At 39.0% G+C, this 21,203-nt stretch overlaps 1 protein-coding gene across 4 annotated transcripts in view; it reads right to left on the bottom strand.

Annotated features, from left to right (window-relative positions):
* LOC106072326 (ras and EF-hand domain-containing protein homolog) overlaps positions 1 to 21,203 on the bottom strand; it is a 66,239-nt gene that overhangs the window by 32,348 nt on the left and 12,688 nt on the right. For 2 of the 4 annotated variants that reach the window (XM_056043995.1, XM_056043996.1), the window contains exons 2-3: positions 10,877 to 11,124; positions 6,565 to 6,717 (exon numbers count right to left, since the gene is read on the bottom strand). In XM_056043995.1, the coding sequence (XP_055899970.1) occupies positions 6,565 to 6,717; positions 10,877 to 11,076 (353 nt within the window). In that variant the 5' untranslated portion in view covers positions 11,077 to 11,124. Of the gene's footprint in view, positions 1 to 1,536; positions 1,721 to 1,950; positions 2,253 to 6,564; positions 6,718 to 10,876; positions 11,125 to 21,203 lie in introns of those variants that run through there. The other 2 variants (XM_056043988.1, XM_056043989.1) reach the window with 2 other exon arrangements.

The following is a 21,203-nucleotide window of genomic DNA, read 5'->3' as shown; positions in this document are numbered from 1 at the left end:
CTCTGAGGACCACCATGAAAGTGTGGCGCCAAGTTGTCCCTGTTTGCGCTTTCCTCCAAATGGCCTCCATGTCATCGCAACTCCTATTATGCGTAATTCATTTTGTCGGAGAACATGTCCCGCACACCTCTTGCGACGAACTGTCACTAAGGAGTCGACTCCCAGTTCGGCATAGGATTTCCTTGATTGAGACCCGATCTCTATAACTGTCTCCTTAAATCCGTCTTAGCAATCTTTGTTGAGTCACATTTAGGCTTTTTCAGTTTCGGCAGATGACTATTCACTGCACTTTAGTAATGGAGCCCAGCCACTGGCAAAAATTTGTAACCTCTCTTGGCTACGCTCTTGGAATTACATGACTGTAGTTGGCTTTAGATTTTATATCGAAAAGGGAAGTTTTATCGTCAACTAAAAAAATCTCTGGAGTTTGTTTTTTTTTAAATTAGAATTTAAATTTAGAATAATATTTGATTGGTTACGCTATTTTTTTTTAATATTGAAGAGGTAATTTTTGGCTTTCAACCCCGCTGACGGGGGGGGGGGGTTCAAACTCAAAACCCCTTTGGGGTTTATTCGTAGAATATTGAGTAATTTGCTTTATTTTATATTGAAAAGGTATTTTTTGGCTTCAACCGCTGAAGGGGGGTTTAACCTCAAAACCCTCTTTGGCTACGCTCAAAGCATTTTGAGTGCGTAATGTACTTTTTGGGGAGGGGTGTTTTAAACACAAAATTCCTCTTGACTACGCTCATGGAGTCTGGCGACTGATGAATGGATAGCCTAAAAATTGAAAGGGGTTTTATCGTTAATTTCGGAGGGGGTTTTAAAATCGTAACCTTCTTTAGCTATGCTCTTGGAATATGGGGATTGTCGTTTGCTACGCCCATGCTGTACACAAAAATATAATTATGGTCTAATTGAACCATATATCTTTATCCTTTAAGTCTACTCTTTTAACTACTGAACTCTTATTTAAAAAAAGAGATATATCTTAATACTTAGGAATACACAAACTATAAAGATAGGAAAAAAACGTCATTTAAATTCTGCATGAGTATAATTGTATTACGGATCTAGGTAAGTTTTGGGAGTGTAATAAATTAACCAATACAATCTTGTTTTTTTTTTTTTAAGTACGGAAGGCAGAGTTGTGCCCTGTGAAAAACTGCAATGTTGCATTGCTAATTTATGATTTGAAATAAAAATTTAAAACATGTGTACAATAAATCCAGAGAACAAACGCAGACGTCTCTGCACTTCACGCCTTTGGAAACTTTTCATCAAAGGTTTACAACATAACTTTTTAATGTAGTAAACAGACTCACTATATTCTCTTCATTAAATACAAAAAAAAATGATAGATATGAATTATCCTTCATTGTTTCACAAATTGTAAGACACATTTCCTTATGAATAATAAAGATTATTATTATTATTATCATTATTATTATAATTCCATTGCATCGAAATACACAGAAGAACGACAACTTAAAAGACGTTTTCGTTTAGTCAGAAAATAGTTTCCATTAAAATCACTTTAAACATGGAAGAGGACTAGAGAAGAGTATCGACACACAACAGAGAACACATCACTCTAGATTCCAATAGAGTTGTCCTCTTTCTTGTCTATGGCACCTACGTCTATTAGCCACACACACAACAAATGCATGTGCTAAGCGCCAGTACGCAATCTGGTTTAACCTTAAACGAAATTCAAAACAAAAACTTTAGAACTGGAGTTCAGATACAGTTTGAAGATAAGCGAGGGTCACGGTGCAGACGACACAAGACGATGGGAAGAACTCCATCTGGGACACACACACTTTGAAACAAGCGAAGATAAAATACTTGAGCAGTGAATAAGTCAAAATGACCACATTACCTATACATCAACGTCAAGAAAAACAAAACATCACCAACATTGTCTAAATTTAGATTAAAATTAATTACCGATTTCAGAAAATTAACACAAGCACTTTAAAAAAGTCAAATTTTAACGCAGACGTAACCGATGAATAGATTTAGGTCAGTGCTAGGTTAAGTAACCCTTCAGCATCCTAAACAACACATCCTTGATAGGAGTTCTCTCCCATTTTTTTTTCTTTACAGTAATAGTTTTGTGTCAGAGCGACATGATCACGAGAGGGTCAGATCTAAATTGATCGATTAGTTAGTCCTCTTGTACGTCTGCACATAGTTCACATCCTTGTTCAAACTTTCCATTTTCTTTGTTGTCCCACACACACAAAACAACTCCCCCACCCCTGCACATATCGACTTCACAGAAAAAGAAAAAGTACGCAAAGTTAGTTATAAAGTATACTTATGATTCTGCAATTTTTATGATTCTGTAATTTATATGGTCATATTGTTTAGTACTTCTTTGGTATTTGGGAGTTATCCTTTACGCTTCGTGGGACATTAACACTACCCTCCCTCGCGCAAGTCTCCGTTCAAGGACTTATTGTAACATATGTTACATTATACATTATATGTACATTTGCACACTAGCGCGTCAGTGCAACACCGCTTTTGTTTACGTAATAAATGGAGTTCCTAATATGTCTTCCCTCTTAAACACTAGTTTGTTATTTGTGTAATACAGATATCTACATGGTGTCAGAAGAAAACTTAAAAAAGCTGTCCAGACAAAGGTTTTTATTTTTCTAATAATGGCTTCTTTTTATTTTGAGCAACCAATCTTGAATTGGAATGCTAAAGATCTAAGAAAATAAAAGACTACATAAGGCCAAGACAAAATAAAAGAGTTCTTAATATGTCTTCCCACTTTAACACTACTTTGTTATTTGTGTAATACAAATATTCTACAACTTTAGCATGATACATGTTGCATATATAAAGGCAGTACTTGGGACCACAATTCTAATGAGAGGCAATGGTCAACGTAGCGAACTAAAGAAACAGTCCTGACCATGGCACGAAACCAAGAAGTAACACCGGAAGAAGCGTACCAACCACTCGACTATCCAGAATGAATTCAAAAGAAGAATCTTTTTGATCGGTAGTGTTTTACCAATCCAGCTATATTTAGTTACCAGTGCTGCATTTACTTATGTTACATGTATGCATCATTCTTTGGCTTTATAAAACAATACTTCCACAACACATCGGAACAGACAAATAGTGGAAAAGTAAAATATATCTATCTATAAAAAATAATAATAATAAGATTAAGATCAGCGCTTCTCTTACACTTGAATGTTGACAACACCTAGTCGAACAAGGTACCTCTTTCAGACGTTCAGAACTATAGGGCAGATTATGTAAGGCTTGGTGGCTGAGTGGTAAAACTATTGACTTCTAGACCAAGTGGTCTCGAGTCCAAATCTTCGGACTTACTGAGCTACCGAGTCCTCTCAACTCTAGCTTCTCACCTAAGTTGGAGACGATGCCCTGCTAACTACTGTCAAAAAACACAAAAACTATATGGCCGTATCACATGGTCCTCAGAGCTCGTTAAGACCTTCCTTCAAGGAACAGTACCAGGAAAAAGAAGAACAGGCAGACAGTGAAAGCAATGGGAAGACAATTAAAAATGAATGGACGGGCCTGTCTTTGAAAGAAATTCTATCCAAGGCCAAAGATCGAGAGGAATGGAGAAAGACGATCAACAGATCTTGTGTGGTGCCCCAACGGTTGACCAGACTATGGAATAGGTAAAGGTGGGAAGATAAAGGCTGTTGGTCGTTGTGGTGGTCACATGACACCCTTGTTAACCGTCGGCCATAGAAACAGATAAGTCAAAGTCGTACAATGACGTATTTATGAGGCTCTGGCATTTACTTGTGATCTGTATAGACTAGTATAGAGTATAGACGATTTTCAGAAATCTCTCCCCAAGTTGTGTTTTAATAATAAACATATCCAAGGGACGAAATCAAAATAAAATAGAAACGAATCAATACAAAACTCCTAAGTCCACAGTGTTAAAGCGTCAAATGACATGACGATCATGTGCTACATTTTCCGAATTCCAACAGCAACAGATGGTCCAATAGAATGATACAATGACGTGCCAGGAGTCTAGATTTTACATTGAACAAACTTAGCTCACGAAGGAACTTGAAAAGACAAAAAAGTAAAAAAAAACAACAACAACAAAACAACGGCACTATGACGTTAATGACATAGGAGAAAAAAAAAAGCAAAATATACAAAACTAGGCGACCCACGGCGTAGCATATGCCGTTATTTTGCAGGGCCGGCCTAAGGCCCCTATGTGACCGCAGTGTGCACCGCACTTTCAAAGGACCCGCGCTAATTCTAGGTGTAAATTATTAAATTAAACCATTTTTATAACTTATAACAAAATATACGAAAAAGTCATGGAAATATCCGGAAATTATAAAAATCTTTTGATAACTCAAAAAAAAAAAATGCAGAAAAAGAGAGGGATCTTTCCTTTACTCATTACTACTCGTTTAAACTCTTGAGCGAAGAAGAGAATTATATATATATAGATGTTTAAAAAAAAAGAAGCTTATCTAAGGAAAAGAATATTGTAATAGTTTTTTTCCCCCTTTTCGATATCAAACAAAATTAATAAATTACCACTATTTAATAACTTATTGGTCTCAGGACCTTCTTATTTTCTTATTATTGAATCACGTTGTGTTAGTAACAATAAATAATTGTGCAAAGCTTCAATATAAACCTGAGAATGGGAAGCGGGAGAAATAACGTGTTCAAAATTTGAACCAGACAGACAACAATCACAAAGAGGAGTGGCTCAACCAATGGGCATCAGGAAACACAGGCAGAGCCATGTACAAAGAAATGACTACGCCTAACAAACTGGACAGTATTAACTTCCTCCCCCGTAAAGAGCAATCTACAATTTTCCAACTAAGAACAGGACACACACCACTATTAAATTACCATCTGAACAAAATAAACTCCACACAACTCCCCCTTTGCAGACACTGCGCCCACCCCTTAAAAACCATAAACCATAGCCTCTTTGAATGCCCCTTCCTAATCCACCTTAGGTAGACCCTACTTTCACTACAGCCCAACATAACCAACACCCTGTACGGCAGTGCTGAACAACTGAAGAAAACAGCACACTTTTTTTCCTTGGCACAGTCTGCAAAAGAGCTCACAGCTCAGCAGCAATAAAGCTGGCTAGAAGAAGAAGAACCAGCCAGACAAATTGTGAGTTGATACAAGCTCTGTAAAATAGCCTTGCTTAAAAAAAGGACTCAAGACTCGAACATAAACGTTCTTATTTCGCCGCTCTAACCACTCAATAGATAAACAGAAAACCAAAATATGTGTTTCGTGTTTCATCACAGAGCTAGAGCGAAGCCATAAAGATATTGTATTATGTGACAGCTCCCCATTACAGAGAAAGAATTACAAAAAAATAAGATAAGACAGAATAAACTCAGACACCCACACCCCAATGTAGACACTACACCCACACTTACGAAACCGTCTATCAGACTCTGTTGAATGCCCCAGTAGGATTCTCCTTACCCCAACAACCCTGCATAAGCAACACTATGGTAGTGAGCTATTTTTCCTGGCACAGACTGCAAAAGAGCTTACAGGTCAGCAGACAAAAATTGGCTACTTTAAGAAGAAGAGGAGGACGATCTAGTGAAGAGGAGGAAGATCTAGTGAAGAGGAGGACGATCTAGTGAAGAGGAGGACGATCTAGTGAAGAGGAGGACGATCTAGTGAAGAGGAAGACGATCTAGTGAAGAGGAGGACGATCTAGTGAAGAGAAGGACGATCTAGTGAAGAGGAAGACGATCTAGTGAAGAGGAGGACGATCTAATGAAGAGGAGGACGATCTAGTGAAGAGGAGGACGATCTAGTGAAGAGGAGGAAGATCTAGTGAAGAGGAGGACGATCTAGTGAAGAGGAGGACGATCTAATGAAGAGGAGGACGATCTAATGAAGAGGAGGACGGTCTAGTGAAGAAGAGGACGATCTAGTGAAGAGGAGGAAGATCTAGTGAAGAGGAGGACGATCTAGTGAAGAGGAGGAAGATCTAGTGAAGAGGAGAACGATCTAATGAAGAGGAGGACGATCTAGTGAAGAGGAGGACGGTCTAGTGAAGAGGAGGACGATCTAGTGAAGAGGAGGAAGATCTAGTGAAGAGGAGGACGATCTAGTGAAGAGGAGGAAGATCTAATGAAGAGGAGGAAGATCTAGTGAAGAGGAGGACGATCTAGTGAAGAGGAGGACCATCTAGTGAAGAGGAGGACGATCTAGTGAAGAGGAGGACGATCTAGTGAAGAGGAGGACGATCTAGTGAAGAGGAGGACGATCTAATGAAGAAGAGGACGATCTAGTGAAGAGGAGGACGGTCTAGTGAAGAGGAGGACGATCTAGTGAAGAGGAGGACGATCTAGTGAAGAGGAGGACGATCTAGTGAAGAGGAGGACGATCTAGTGAAGAGGAGGAAGATCTAGTGAAGAGGAGGACGATCTATTTTTTTTAAAGCTGTTTCTTTCAATATATTCTCACTTTTTTTTCCATTTTGACCCAGACTGGACCTTTAACCTGACGTGCCACAAGGTAATTTGTACTTACCAAGACAATGCCTTTAGGGCTTCATCCAGTCCACTGGCGTATTCCTCCGCGTCCTCATTACCTCCATCCGCCAAATTTTCATCGGACTTTGCGCTGGCCAGTCTCTGTCGAATGAGCTGACGCTTTTTGGTCTCTTTGGCCATGGCGATCTCCCTAATAAAGGGGGGGGGGTGGAGGAGAGTATAAGAAGTAAGAGGTAAGTAGGAGCCATCCATGGAGTAGTGAGTTGTAGTGAGTAGTGAGTTGTTATGTTCAACGCTTAATAATAGCACAGTATGAACTTAACACTGACTAACTAATGAAGGGAATTTTATGTAGATGATATTATTGCTATTATTTTTAGTCCATAAGTCTTAAGAAACTGCAACACTATTTTTTTTTGTTTTACAAAATATTGATTAATTATGATGTTTGGACTCAAAATATATATTTTCTAATTTTACTATTAATAATAATGAACTTAGTTTTCCTTGGAAAATCTGAACATTGCTAGGGAAAAACTATCAATGTCATGTTTTCTATAGTATTTGTAATAATAATATCGACCGCAAGGATTATATGAACAGATTTCATAGACATAGAATGATGATAGAAGTGGCACTAAAATGTTCTTCAAGACAAGACGGTACTGCATAAGAAAATGTCAATTCAAACGAATTCAACGTCAGAGTATTTCCAGGTTTATAAACTTCGAATATTTCTCACTGAATCAATATGTCTTCTCGTATATTAGACTTACTTAGACTTAGGTCCTCCCGCGCCGTTCGGCGCATTGGGCGGCAAACTGTCTCCACAAAGATCTGTCACTGACATGTCTGCAGCCTCCTCCCACCTGGTGTCCACTGTTCTAAAGTTCTCCATGAAGGTGTGGCGCCAAGTTATACGAGGACGTCCCTGTTTGCACTTTCCTCGTATTGGCCTCCATGTCATCGCAACTCTTGGTATGCGTGGTTCATTTAGTCGGTGAACATGTCCCGCAAACCTCACACGACCCTCTGTCACAACTTCACTAAGTGTTCGACTCCCAGTTCGGCATAGGATTTGAGACCCGATCTGTGTAACTGACTCCTAAAATCCGTCTCAGCCATTTTTGTTGAGCCACATAAGTTTTTTCTCAATTTTGACAGATGACTTCCATGTCTCACATGCATATGTTGCTGTTGGAATGACGATTGTGTTGAGCAGGTGTATTTTTGTCTTGAGTACAATGGCTTGCCATTGAGAGAGGTTCTGAACAAGGCAAAAAAAAAAGGGAGGAATGGAGAAAGACGGTCGACAAATCTTGCCTGGTGCCCCAACGGTCCAACAGACTAAGGGATAGGTAAGGTAAGGTAAGGTAAGGTAACAATGGCTTGGCTTGTACTAATAGGCTGCAGTCTTTGGAAAATGCTCCCTGCCTTTTCTATTCGGCACGCTACATCATGGTAGGCATCCCCATCATTTTTTATGATGCCGCCAAGGTATGTGAACTTGTCCAACTCTTCAAGCTTTGACTCACCAAATCTGACGGGAACACCCTTTGCCTTATATCCCACTCGCAAAATTTTAGTCTTATCCAAGTTTATGCGGAAGCCAATTTTGGGTGCCTCTCTATCTAGGCTCTCCGTCATTTCTTGTATGCATTTATTTGTAGCCCCGGGTAGTGCAACGTCATCAGCAAAGTCCAAGTCCGTCATTCGGTTTTGTTCACGCCATGGAATACCTAAGGCATTCTGGTTCATTGCTCTCCTCATTATATAGTCGATGGCTAGGTGGAAGAGGAAGGGAGATAAGATGCACCCCTGTCTCACACCTGTCTCAAAGCTAAAAAACTCAATTGTTCCTTCTTCTGTTTTAATGTAGCAACTAGACTGACTGTATAGGTGTCGTAGGATCTGGAAGAATTTTTCTGGGATGCTGTATTCTCTAACTATTTTCCATAGTGAATCTCGGTGGACACTATCAAACGCTTTCTTAAAGTCTACGAAACTGATCTTTAGCCGTTGTTGGTACTCGAGACTTTATTCTATATTTCGGTCCGCCACTGGAGTTACTACAATATAAAAGTTAAATATTGTTTTAACTCTACTCTCACGGGTATTTATGGTGCAGACCATTTAGAACCTTGCCAAAAAAAAAATGTTTTGAAAGAGAAAGAGAGAGAGAGCTTCCTTGTGCCCACGTGACATAAAAGAAATGACGTAGTCTAGCGTTCTGGAGAAATACGAAGATTGTTAAGATTAGGAAAACAGGGGAAAATAAGACAAGCGAGCTGGTCATGAGACACATCTACAAGTGTCCACACTAGCTGGGAGAATTTAACAACATAGGAATTGCTTGGATACACAGTTTGACATGATTCATTTGCAAAGATTGTTATTTAGGATATGTAGAAGGAACAAACATGGTCATCAGATAAATGTCTGGTTGAGTAAAGTTGCTTCTTAGAAGGAACAAACATGGTCATCAGATAAATGTCTGGTTGAACAAAGTTGCTTCTTAGAAGGAACAAACATGGTCATCAGATAAATGTCTGGTTGAGTAAAGTTGCTTCTTAGAAGGAACAAACATGGTCATCAGATAAATGTCTGGTTGAACAAAGTTGCTTCTTAGAAGGAACAAACATGGTCATCAGATAAATGTCTGGTTGAACAAAGTTACTTCTTAGAAGGAACAAACATGGACATCAGATAAATGTCTGGTTGAACAAAGTTACTTCTTAGAAGGAACAAACATGGTCATCAGATAAATGTCTGGTTGAGCAAAGTTACTTCTTAGAAGGAACAAACATGGTCATCAGATAAATGTCTGGTTGAACAAAGTTACTTCTTAGAAGGAACAAACATGGTCATCAGATAAATGTCTGGTTGAACAAAGTTGCTTCTTAGAAGGAACAAACATGGTCATCAGATAAATGTCTGGTTGAGTAAAGTTGCTTCTTAGAAGGAACAAACATGGTCATCAGATAAATGTCTGGTTGAACAAAGTTACTTCTTAGAAGGAACAAACATGGTCATCAGATAAATGTCTGGTTGAACAAAGTTGCTTCTTAGAAGGAACAAACATGGTCATCAGATAAATGTCTGGTTGAGTAAAGTTGCTTCTTAGAAGGAACAAACATGGTCATCAGATAAATGTCTGGTTGAGTAAAGTTGCTTCTTAGAAGGAACAAACATGGTCATCAGATAAATGTCTGGTTGAGCAAAGTTGTTTCTTAGAAGGAACAAACATGGTCATCAGATAAATGTCTGGTTGAGTAAAGTTGCTTCTTAGAAGGAACAAACATGGTCATCAGATAAATGTCTGGTTGAGTAAAGTTGCTTCTTAGAAGGAACAAACAAAGTCATCAGATAAATGTCTGGTTGAGTAAAGTTGCTTCTTAGAAGGAACAAACATGGTCATCAGATAAATGTCTGGTTGAACAAAGTTACTTCTTAGAAGGAACAAACATGGTCATCAGATAAATGTCTGGTTGAACAAAGTTGCTTTTTAGAAGCAACGTCTATGACTGGTTTCTTTTGGTCACCAGGGGCGGAATGGCTTTATGGGCATTCGGGAAAATGCCCAAAGGGCCGGTACCCAAAATGGGCGGGTAGGGCCACCAAAAGGACCGCATGGATGCCACGATGTATTAAATTGTTAAAAGTTTTATAATATTCTTGTATAAAAAAAGGCCCACTAATTTTGAAGTAACGTCTGTATTTTATAAGTCAAAATAATATGAAAACATCTCTCTACAGAGCATTACTAATTTAATCTAACAAATATTCCGATATAATGTCATAGCCTACATCCGTAGACAGTGCTACTAGTAGTAGGCTTCATCCTTTTAGGGGCTACACACTGAGCAATTTAAAAGCAACATAAGGCCTATATTTCTAATAAACATATAGAGCTCACTGCATGCATGTGTACAGATATCAATACTCAGACTTAACATAATGATTTTGAGGACAGGTATGCCTATAATTGAATGCCTATCCTATGACCTGCAATTTATGAGCCTGATTGTATAGAAATGCCAGGGTCGATTTTGACACCCTGCCCGCCCCTGTTGGTCACATGATGTCGTGCAAGGCAAAAGAGAACGGGAGATAAAGGGGCGAAGGAGGCAGTACGAGAGAGAAGATCATGACAGTAACGTTTTAAAATCCCTATTTAAATAACAAATACTTTGATAACATATTTCTATACGCCTATACCTTTTTTTGAACGGCTTTAATTTAGATAACAATAAAAAAACATTAACACACATATCAATATCATGCACACTGAAATTCATAATGTTTTCGTGTTAACATGAAACGTCCATGCAGAAAAATAGAAGTCGCACCTGTATCCTTTAGCGAACTCCTCAATGCTGATTCTCCCGTCTCCATCTTTGTCCAGCTGCTTGAAGACATCGCCCAGATCCTCCAGTGACAGCTCACTGCAGATGGAAGCCAACTCCTCCTGGTCGATGTACCCGGACCCATCTAGATCACAGGCGTGGAACAGGCGTCCTAACTGGTTATCACTCTCTGAATGGTTCATGGCAAGCCGACGGTGGGGTTGAATGTTAGCCCTGCATTTGTCCACCCTCTGAAACATGAAGAAATAATGTTAACTTATAAACGGAAGAAAGTGTTCTGTTTAAGGAGTGTATTCAGGGCCGGCTTTACCTATAGGCAACACAAGCTAAAGCTTAGGGCGCCCCCTAGAGATATTTAGCACTGACATATAATGTCTGGACTAACGAAGGGCCCCAAATCTCAAATGACTTGGCAGAGGTGTAGTGAGCAAATAGTGCACCAGGGGCAAGAAGCTTTATTGGAGCCCCACGCCCCATTTTCAATGAACATCACATAGAAATAGAGAGGCTTATAAATAAAAAGGAATGACATTTGCATCATCCTCCCTATAGACTACAGGGTCTCTAAGGGGAACTTCACTACTTTACTGTTGCAATTTTACAAAGGTATAAACAAAGGGCAGATTACTGTGATATTTTCTGGTGTGAAAATCACAAATACTCTCAGTGCCCTATGTAATCTGCCCTTTGTTCATACCTTTGTAAAACAACAACAACAACAAACAAACAACAACAGTAAAGTAGTGAAGTTCCTCTTCTAGTCTGTAGGGCAGATCATGCAAAGGTCATCTGTTTCTGTGCTACGGTTGACAAGAGTGTCAGGTGGCCAGCACAACGACCAACCGCCTTTACTTTTTCTCCAACTAAACAACAACAAAAAAACAACTATCTTCCTAAAAAAAAAATGACAACAAAGCTAGTTTTGAAACTCTGAAGTATTGAGTAGCTGGCATTGAAGGTTTGCATCATAGAGATTTCGGAGAGAGAGAGAGAGAAAAAAAGGTATAAAAATGTATTGCTATTAAATGTTTCATCATCCCTACCTCCCCCCCCCTCCTCATTCTTCCAGCTCTATATTCTAATTTTCTTTTTTATTTGTTGTTCACTATGTTAATCTGTCTTATAGTCTCACTTACACTTAAAATTCTTTAAAAGTAGTGATGCTATGTTTTAGTAATTACTTTGCGTCTTAGTGGCTATTTTATAAAGTGAACACCGCTAGACAGGATGTGACGTAATGAGCACGTGGGGCATGGGAATTGAGCTCATGGGTACTAGTGGTCATCTCCCGTTGTGTCGTTTATTTGTAATATAAATTAATGACATAGAACATTTTCTGAATAAATTAGGTGAGTCCTGTATTTCTCCCTCATTCTTTGCTTCTTTCTCTCTATATCCTCTCGATCTCTTTCTCACTCTTTCTCTCCTCTACAACTCTTTCTCACCCTCCTTCTCACTCCCCCTTCTCTCTCTTTAAAGTCACTACTAAAAGTACTAACACCCTTTTTCTCTTTCTCTCTCATTTTCTCTCTTCTCCATCTTTTTCGCCCCCTCTCTGTACCCGCCTCCTCTCTCTTTTAAGTCACCATTAACACACTTTCTTTTTTAATTGCAGACGAGCATCACGTGATACCCAAAAGTGAGAGGTCAAGGTCACAAACTCTTTATTTTCAGTTGTGAATTTTTTTTTCTTATGAACATGTTACAGACCCCCGTTTTAAATTTCAATGGACAATGAAAAGTTCTTTGTGATTACACATATAGGTGTGCACATGTTCAAGGACGCTAAATCGATTTTGAAGTCAAAGCTACTTGTGCTTGGTCGATGAAAGGTTACTGCAATGTTTTTTTGTTTTTGTTTTATGAACAAAATCAGAGAGATCGATTTAGTTCAACTTTAAAAAAAAAAAAAAAGCTTTGAACTTTAAAAAAAACATTACCGCATGTTGAGTGAAGTTATCAAACTACACCCATAAAAAAACAGACGTTATTTCTTGTTACAAAATAAAATAAGATATAGTAAGTGTAAGTACGGGGCAAAGAGTTGAAATGACGAGATTGCAATTATGTTTACTAAAATACTTTGCTATCCCCCAACCCTTTTTTTTTAAATATTTTTTAAAATGAGTTTAGAATTTAAACATGGGAACAAACTCCACAGACTTTATCTAAATTGTCTGACACTGGTAGATCTGGTTAAGATGTCTGGGTGGCATCGATCAAAGGCTGTGTGTGAGTATGTATGTGGGATAGAGACAATGCAGGACCCGGCGCAGCTTTTATGTGATAAAAAGTCTGTAAATAAACAGGTTTGTATTGAGTTTCTTGTATTTATTTGCAAGTGTCTCTTCAGAAATTATTTTACTTGCAATGGAAGCCAGAACAAAGCCCATAGCGTTGGCTTCTTTCCCTACATTGCAATGCTCCCCATAGGATGGAAACACTTTGCGGGCAGGATCTGGCCCGCGGGCCATAGGCAATGAAATGGTAGTACACTTGAAACTTGCATCCTCACAAGATAAAGTAACTATCCTTTGTGCCTACTCTCCAATCCTCACTGCACCGGAAGAGGACAAAGACAAATTATTCCAAGCTGTGGAGGAGGTAATTAAATACTTCCTGAAGAGCAATTGCCTTTTATATTCAATTGAGTCATCAATGCTCGAGGAGGAGCCGATAATGTTTGTATCATCATGCTTTTGGTAAGAGGGAGGACAATGACCAATCAGGTTCTGTAGCTCGCATGAACTGGGCATAACAAACAAACACGTCTCTGGCAAGGAAGACCATAAAGCCTCTAGGAGGCACCCACGCCAAAAAAGATGAGGCCACTTGACCAATCGGAAGATGGAAACCCAAAAGTTTCACTCACAACTGTACATACCATAGCGCAGATTGCAATTTCTGAGCATTCACTTTTTTTTTTATCTAGAGAGTTCAACAAAGTCTTAAAATGATTGCTAATTTTCGTCCTGTAGAGACAATATTGATTTCTAGCAAAGTTTACTAATTAAAGAAAGCAAAAAAAAAAAAGAATTTTGAAACTTATTTTGGTATGGGTTATCCGAAAGACCTTTTCTTCAATCATTTCTTCAATAATTATCTAGGTCAGTGTTTCCAAAACCTTTTTCCTTAATGGAATACTTTGCACATTCTGAGTATTTAGCGGAACACTTTGCATTTTTTTTTTACTTAGATTAATTTTACGTGTTGGCCTACTAGTTAATTATTCCTGTAGTTCGGGTCTCAAACAAGGAAATCCTATGCCGAACTGGGAGTCGAACACTTAGGTTGTGACAGAGCATCGCATGAGGTTTGGGCGACAGGTTCTCAGAGTTGACAGAGTTGCAATGACATGCAGGCCAATACGAGGAAAGTGCAAACAGGGACGTCCTCGTATAACTTGGCGTCACACCTTCATGGAGGATACCAGAACAGTGGACACCAGGTGGGAGGAGGCTTCAGACATAGCCAGTGACAGATCTTTGTGGAGACAACTTGCCGCCCAATGCAGCAAACGGCGCGGGAGGGCCTAAGTCTAAATAAGTAAGTCTTGGAACACCTATTCAGGCCTCGCGAAACACTAGCGTAAGACAGTTTGGGAAAAAATGATCTATAGTGTTGTAACTCCGCTAGCGAGCTAAACTGATGGTGCGCATCAGAGCGCCATTCAACACAAGTTGTAGAAGACATGTTTAGACAGGAAGAAGGACTGTTGTGGATCTGGCTAAAGTTATGGAAGTCTAAGCTGTCTTGACTCAAGAGATTGTCCTTTGTGCTATCTATGAACTGTGTTGAGGACCTGGGGCGGCAATGGGAAGTGTGTCGGTGGTCTGTATTGGAATGTAGGTAGGAAAGGACTGGTGTCACTTAAGATAGGACATTCTGGGACTTAATAGCTGAAGTCCATGTCTGTTTGTACTGTAAATAAATACCTAGTTTAGTGTTACCTCCTGCCTTTCGTTGAGTTCCTGCCTTAGAGTTACAACAATATTTTGAAATTTTGCATTATACTATTTGTTTATAGTTTTCTTTCTGGTTGTATCAACCCATCAGCCCTGTGCAAGAGGCTCCCCTAAAATTGGTGATTTTTCTCATCAAAGGTTAATCACAGTAATCTGCTTTTTGTCTTCACTTGGGTTTGTAAGATCCTGCTTACGTTCTTAAAGCTGTTACGATGGGCTTGTGTAGATAAGACAAAGTGATTGCATAGATTGTAACTTCATTTTGAAATGTCTCAATTTTGTATAGTTCTCCCTTCAAAACAAAATCTGATTACTCAAACTATATGGTAATGCCGGAGATACTAATTTAAAGTATAAATTCAAACAGAAATATTTTTCAAATTAATAGAGAGTAAAAATAAAATTTCCCCTTTCAGACCTTGCGATCTATAGGGTAGATGATGTAAAGGTCATCTGTTTCTGTGGCTCACGGTTAACTAGAATATCATGTGGCCAGCACAACGACAAACCGCTTTTACGTTTCCCAGACTAATGTCAGAGGCGCCCAAAGACCCCGAAATTAGAAATCCGAGTCAGCAGAATTTGAACCTGAGACCTCCGGATGAAAAGCCAAGCGCCTAACCCCTCAGCCACATCGCCTCTTACCCATTCAAGCTTTGATATAAATGCACTTCAAATAAATACCAAACATTTTTTCTACAACTTAGAATCACTATGATGATAAACAAACTTAATAAATGTACGCGTTACGTGATAAAGAAAGAACAAAAAGCTCTATGAAGAAATGTGGTGGTGATATAATTGAAAAACATAAGATTATAGTGAAAGAAATTGCGCAATACATAGGTAAAATGAACAATGTCAAGGAAGCAACATTGCAATGTCACTCTTAAGTAAGGAGGAGTTTTGCTTCCGAACAGAGGGGGTCCCGGTTTCAAATCCTGGTGAAGACTGAGATTTTTAATATTGTGATCTTTAGGACGCCTCTGAGTCCACCCAGCTTTAATGTGTACCTGACATTAGTTGGGGAAAAGTAAAGGCGGTTGGCCGTTGCGCTGACTTCTGAACCGTGGGCAACAGAAGCAGATGACCTTTACATCACTCATAATTTCAAATATCCCGAAATTAAAAATACCAGTCTTCACCATGATTCAAATCCGGGACCCCATGTTCAGAAGCCAAGCGCTCCACAGCTCAGCCACCCACCGCGCCCCACTCTTGCCAACTAAAAAATAACAATTACTTTGTGTGACAAGAGTAAAAAGCTTAGAAAATTGATTTTAGTCCGATGAATAGTGCTCACTAATTATTATAGGGTTGATTACAATACTTTGTTTATCAACACTTCCGTATTATGTATACTGGAGACAACAACAAAAAAACATGTTGTTTTTTTTTAGATTAGCCTCGATGTATGAGTATCTCTTATAGAGATTCAAGAGTTCTGGGTGGTCAGCCATCGATGTTCCTTGAGATGAATATAGCCTCAAATATGGCTGCTTAGCGGAAACGTCTAACAGAAGTCAGACATGGGCTAACAGTGTAGCTAACAATAGGCTAACAGTTTAGCTAACAAAACTCTTAGTTGGCAATAAGATTTAATTAATCAGAACAGTGAAAGGATATGCTAGACTGCTAGCAGACTAGCGTTCTGTTATTCGTATGAGAAGAGCAGCCATCAAAATTGCATGTTTGCAGAGCATACCGTCCCAATGTCTCGCATGTTTTCGGCGTATATAGGTAATCCCAAAACCTTCTGGTGCACAAACCCACATGCTTCAAGTACAACGATCCAGTACGCCGGCCGTACACGTGCGTCGCTGTCTCGTGCCGGTCATTGATGAGATCGCCAAAGCCTCCCCTTTCCCTAGCCAGCATCCTACTTTCAATAAAGTATCTGTATGTTACGATGAGGAGAGGGGGGGGTCTTAGACTTGCTATGAACTAGACATCAACGTCATTGAACCTCTACCCCCCACGCCCCTCCCCCAGTGCAGATTGTATTCACTTTTTCTCCCTGGCCAATGTTTCATATTGTTGATATCATCATCAAAACTGTCTGACGGATACAGAGAGAACAAAAAATACCTCAGTAATGAGTCACACTTATACTTTCATCGATTGGCTGGATACAAAAAAGGCCACGCCCATAGAATAAGTTTCTATGTTTACCTTAGAAGTTTTTAATACGTGTTTTCGTTACGACACTCAAGCCGTGTAATAAATCAGTTCTGATAGCACAGGACTTGTACGTGCGACATGCCGTGGGTGGTCACACGCTGAGGAAGAAATGGGTCGTCAGAGTGAGTCGTGTAGACTGTAGAGAGATGGAGCTAGCACATTTTACTGTAGAGCTAAAATAGTTCAGAATTAAAAAGTTAAGATTAACCTATATGATGATTATGGGCGTAAAGAACTTTTTCTGTAAAGGTGGGGGGTTTAGTTTTAAGGCCCATGTATAATTTTTTTTTTGGTGGGGGGAGGACTTAAGGACAATGTAAGCTGCCCTTTATTTTCTTGGCAAGTCCACATTCACCCTTATTTTCTTAATTACTTAGACTACGGTCCTTCCACGCATTTCGGCGCATTGGGCGGCAAGCTGTCCCCACAAAGATATGTCACTGGCAATGTCTGAAGCCTCCTCCTACCTGGTGTCCACTGTTCTGAGGTCCTCCGTGAAAGTGTGGCGCCAAGTTATACGAGGACATTTTCAGGATCACGACGACCGAGATTTGACCTAGATTTTCAGGTAGATGAAGTTGTCGTTTGCTGGGAATCTTTCGTTTTCATTGAGATACAACTCGACTCTATTGATAGGTATCCATGCGGTTCAATCCACTTAGCCATATAATGTCTTATGCTTTTACAGTTTTAGGGCTTCATTATAACTTTTTCACCTTACCTTTACCTATCTTTTAGTCTATTGGACTGTTGGGGCACAATGCATGACACGTCGATCGTCTTTCTCCATTCCTCTCTGTCTTTTGCCTTAGTTAGAACCTCTTTCAATGCCAGACCAGTCCATTCTTTTATGTTGTCTTCCCATCGCTTTCTCTGTCTGCCTCTTCTTCTTTTTCCTGGTGCTGTTTCCTGAAGGAAGGTCTTTGCATGCCCTGAAGATCTTGTAATATGGCCATAGATTTTATTGCGTTTTTTTCACAATAGTTAGCAGGCCACCATTATACAGTGTGATTTTAAAAAAATGCGCTAAAACCATTGCTCTATATTTGAAAACTATGATTAAAAAAATTGTATATAACTTCAAGGTTTTATTTCATGCTTTACAAGTGCTCAATGTGACCACAACAACAAGCCGAAAATTCCCTCCTAAACCTGCTTCAGGATGTCCCTGTCCACAAAGTCAGATTGAAATTGGCGAGTTGACATTCACTCCATATCGAAAGAGCACTAATTCAGTTCATTACAATGCTTGCGAACTAAATAAAAACGTGATGAATTTGGTGCAAACGTTTTGAATCCCCCAGTACACAGGGAGAAAAAAAGTTTCAACGGAACGGATAGCACAGGTCAGACATGACCCGCGGTCCGTAGGTCAGGCATCACTACCTTAGTCTGTTACCTACCATTCTCTACTGTGTTCTATGTGAATGCCTTAAGCTAGTATTATAACAGCCCACCTAGTTCAGGGGTTCTCAAACTTTTTTTGACCCTTGTACCCCTTTTTGTAGTCAAAACTTATCCATGGACCTCTATTAGAAAAATCTACATAAATGCTTAGTATATAATAATAGTAATAATAATCTTTACTATCTATCAGGAAATCTGTCTTACAATTTGTGCATATTACCAAACAAAACATTATAACCACAGAAAACCAAAATATACATTCACACTGCATTCAATCCACGTTCTCCAAAATAAGAAGAGGGGAAAGCAGTCAACAGCTTCTGTACAGGGACACATAAAGCAGGATATAAAATTGAAATTTTGTTTTTTTTTTGTTAACCAGACTTTGTGGTACCCGTGTAAAAAACATTGCTTTAAGTCCTTCGTTTGTAGATATTTCAATAATCCGCTCCTGCATTGGGAAGGCATTATCCGGGTTGGGCTCCGTCAATGCGCAACAACAGTTGGGAATACTCAAGTGGAGAATGTCTTCACATCTTTGGTTTAGGTCTCTAGGTAGACAATGAAAGTTCGTAATAATTAAACAGTATTGAGGGGCGAGTGGATTATTATTCCAATGATCCGATCAGCTAAACTGGCTTTTAGCGAAAAAAAATATTTTAACTGTAAACAATCTTTTTGAGGACCCCTTCGGTTGTCTCGTGGGCCACTGGGAGGGGGGCGCGTACCACAGTTCGAGAACCACTGGACTAGTGCAAACAGTGTATTAGACTTCCTAAATGTAGAGATCTAACTAGGATTGTCCAAAAAAAAAGTGCTAGTGAAAAAAAAAATTTTTTTTTTTAACCATAGGGTCGCCTTTAATAGCGAGGTATTGGGCGGCCGCCCCTGGTCGCCAACTCCTAGCTCCGGCTCTGTCCCACCTCCGAATATATTATCCTTGGCTGCTCCACGGGAGTTATCCTCTTTCTAGTTCATTGTTTTATTTTATTTATTTTGAGTCAGAGGTCCGTTCCGAGGTCAACACCTGGCAGACTTCAACTTCGTATTTTTTTTAGAGTGCAAGTAAGAAAAATGCAAATGTTTGATCCAGATCGAGATCTAGTAGCTGCCAACTACAATTGTGAGTCATATTTTTGATGAAAAGTAGTCCACAGAACTTATGAAGTGTTCAACCGGAAGTTGTGGCGCGTATAATTACACACAGATAAACAAAGACTTCTTATCGTTCTCATTAGCATTTGCAATCTTTCTTGTTACTTTCTTTCAATGAGTCAATGCAGTGTTTGCTTAGTTTCAGGTGAGCGATGGGCTAGACCAGTGATGCCCAAAATACGGCCCGCGGACCAGATCCGGCCCGCGACCTGGTTCCATCAGGCCCGCTGAAACGTCGACACAAAGAGGTAGAATATGCCCTCATCTCCCTTATGTATAAAAAAAAGGTTAAAAAATATAGCTTGACCAATGTTAGATCCCTTAATTTTTCTCTGATGGTTTAGCACCATGACCTTTAACACTTCGATGTCAAATGTACCAGAAAAAGTGAACGGACCTTTACTTTTATGGAACATGATACTAGCCAACATATTCGTTTCATATAGAAAGGGGCTGTCAAAAATGACGCCAAAGCCTATATAGACGTCATTATGAAAACAATATGGCGGTGGTCAAGTGAGCTCCAATTTTGCTCATGGTTTAAGTAGAGAATTGAAGCCATTTTTCAACCCGAAATAAAAAAAAAAAAAACTTAAATATCACAAGTTTCTCATGAAATAGTTCCAGGTCGAATCCATTTCGTTAATGTACATTTTCGGAAATGTGGCCCGCGACAGAACTGTCGGAAATTAAAATGGCCCGCAGGTCGCAGTAGGTTGGGCGTCACTGGGCTAGACTAATACAAATGTGAAAGATGTGACTTTTTGGGGAGCAGGTAGAGAAAATACTGAAATAATATTAAATTATTAGACATTATGTCTATATTATAGATGAGTGCCTTACAGCCCCTTTATGTTATTTGTTTTGAGTTCGCCCACTGGGTCCATTAGTACCCCCGAGGAAATAGATACGTGACAGTTCTTTTAGTAAATCGACAACTTCTAATCGCACTGAATCAGACAATTACTCTTAATTTTAATTGAGCTGTGACATCGACTTCCTTAACTCCCTCCTTTCTATCGAGTGTCCACTATTAAAAAGCAAAGTGTAAAAAAAAATATATAAAATAAAGAACAAATAAAGCTTATGTAAGTGGAAGAACCCTGCACTTAAAAATTCTCTCTCAATAATGTAGAAGCTATTTTCCTTATTCGGTAACAAACAAAATAATGAATTGACGAATTTGTAAATTAAAAAAAAAAAGATTCATATTTTGTTAGATAAAATAAATACTATTTCAAAGTTTCCACTTGATCAGAGAAAGGGTGTGGGAGAATTTACAGTGTTCTATTATCCAAGGGGACCAAACCCTAAATATTTAGCCGTAATTGTGAATAATTAAGGTTAATTTCCCTTAATGGTTTTAAGCAAACATAATCAATTACCAGTTAATTATTGACTAACTGTTTAATTTTTAAAATAGGTATTTTGTCTATGCCAATCCGAGTATGGATGTGGGAGAAATGTGTGCAAACATTTTACCAACAGACAGACAGACAGGCAGACAGACAGACAGATAGAGTGTAAGTTGATACAAGCTTTGTAAAAAAAAAGTAACACCATTAAAAAAGTCCAATCTGTTTATAACAATTCAACTCAGG

Source organism: Biomphalaria glabrata, chromosome 10 (genome assembly GCF_947242115.1).
Source record: "Biomphalaria glabrata chromosome 10, xgBioGlab47.1, whole genome shotgun sequence".
Lineage (NCBI taxonomy): Eukaryota > Metazoa > Mollusca > Gastropoda > Planorbidae > Biomphalaria > Biomphalaria glabrata.
Note: the sequence above shows the minus strand (reverse complement) of the source record. Positions and strands in the feature narration are given on the sequence as shown.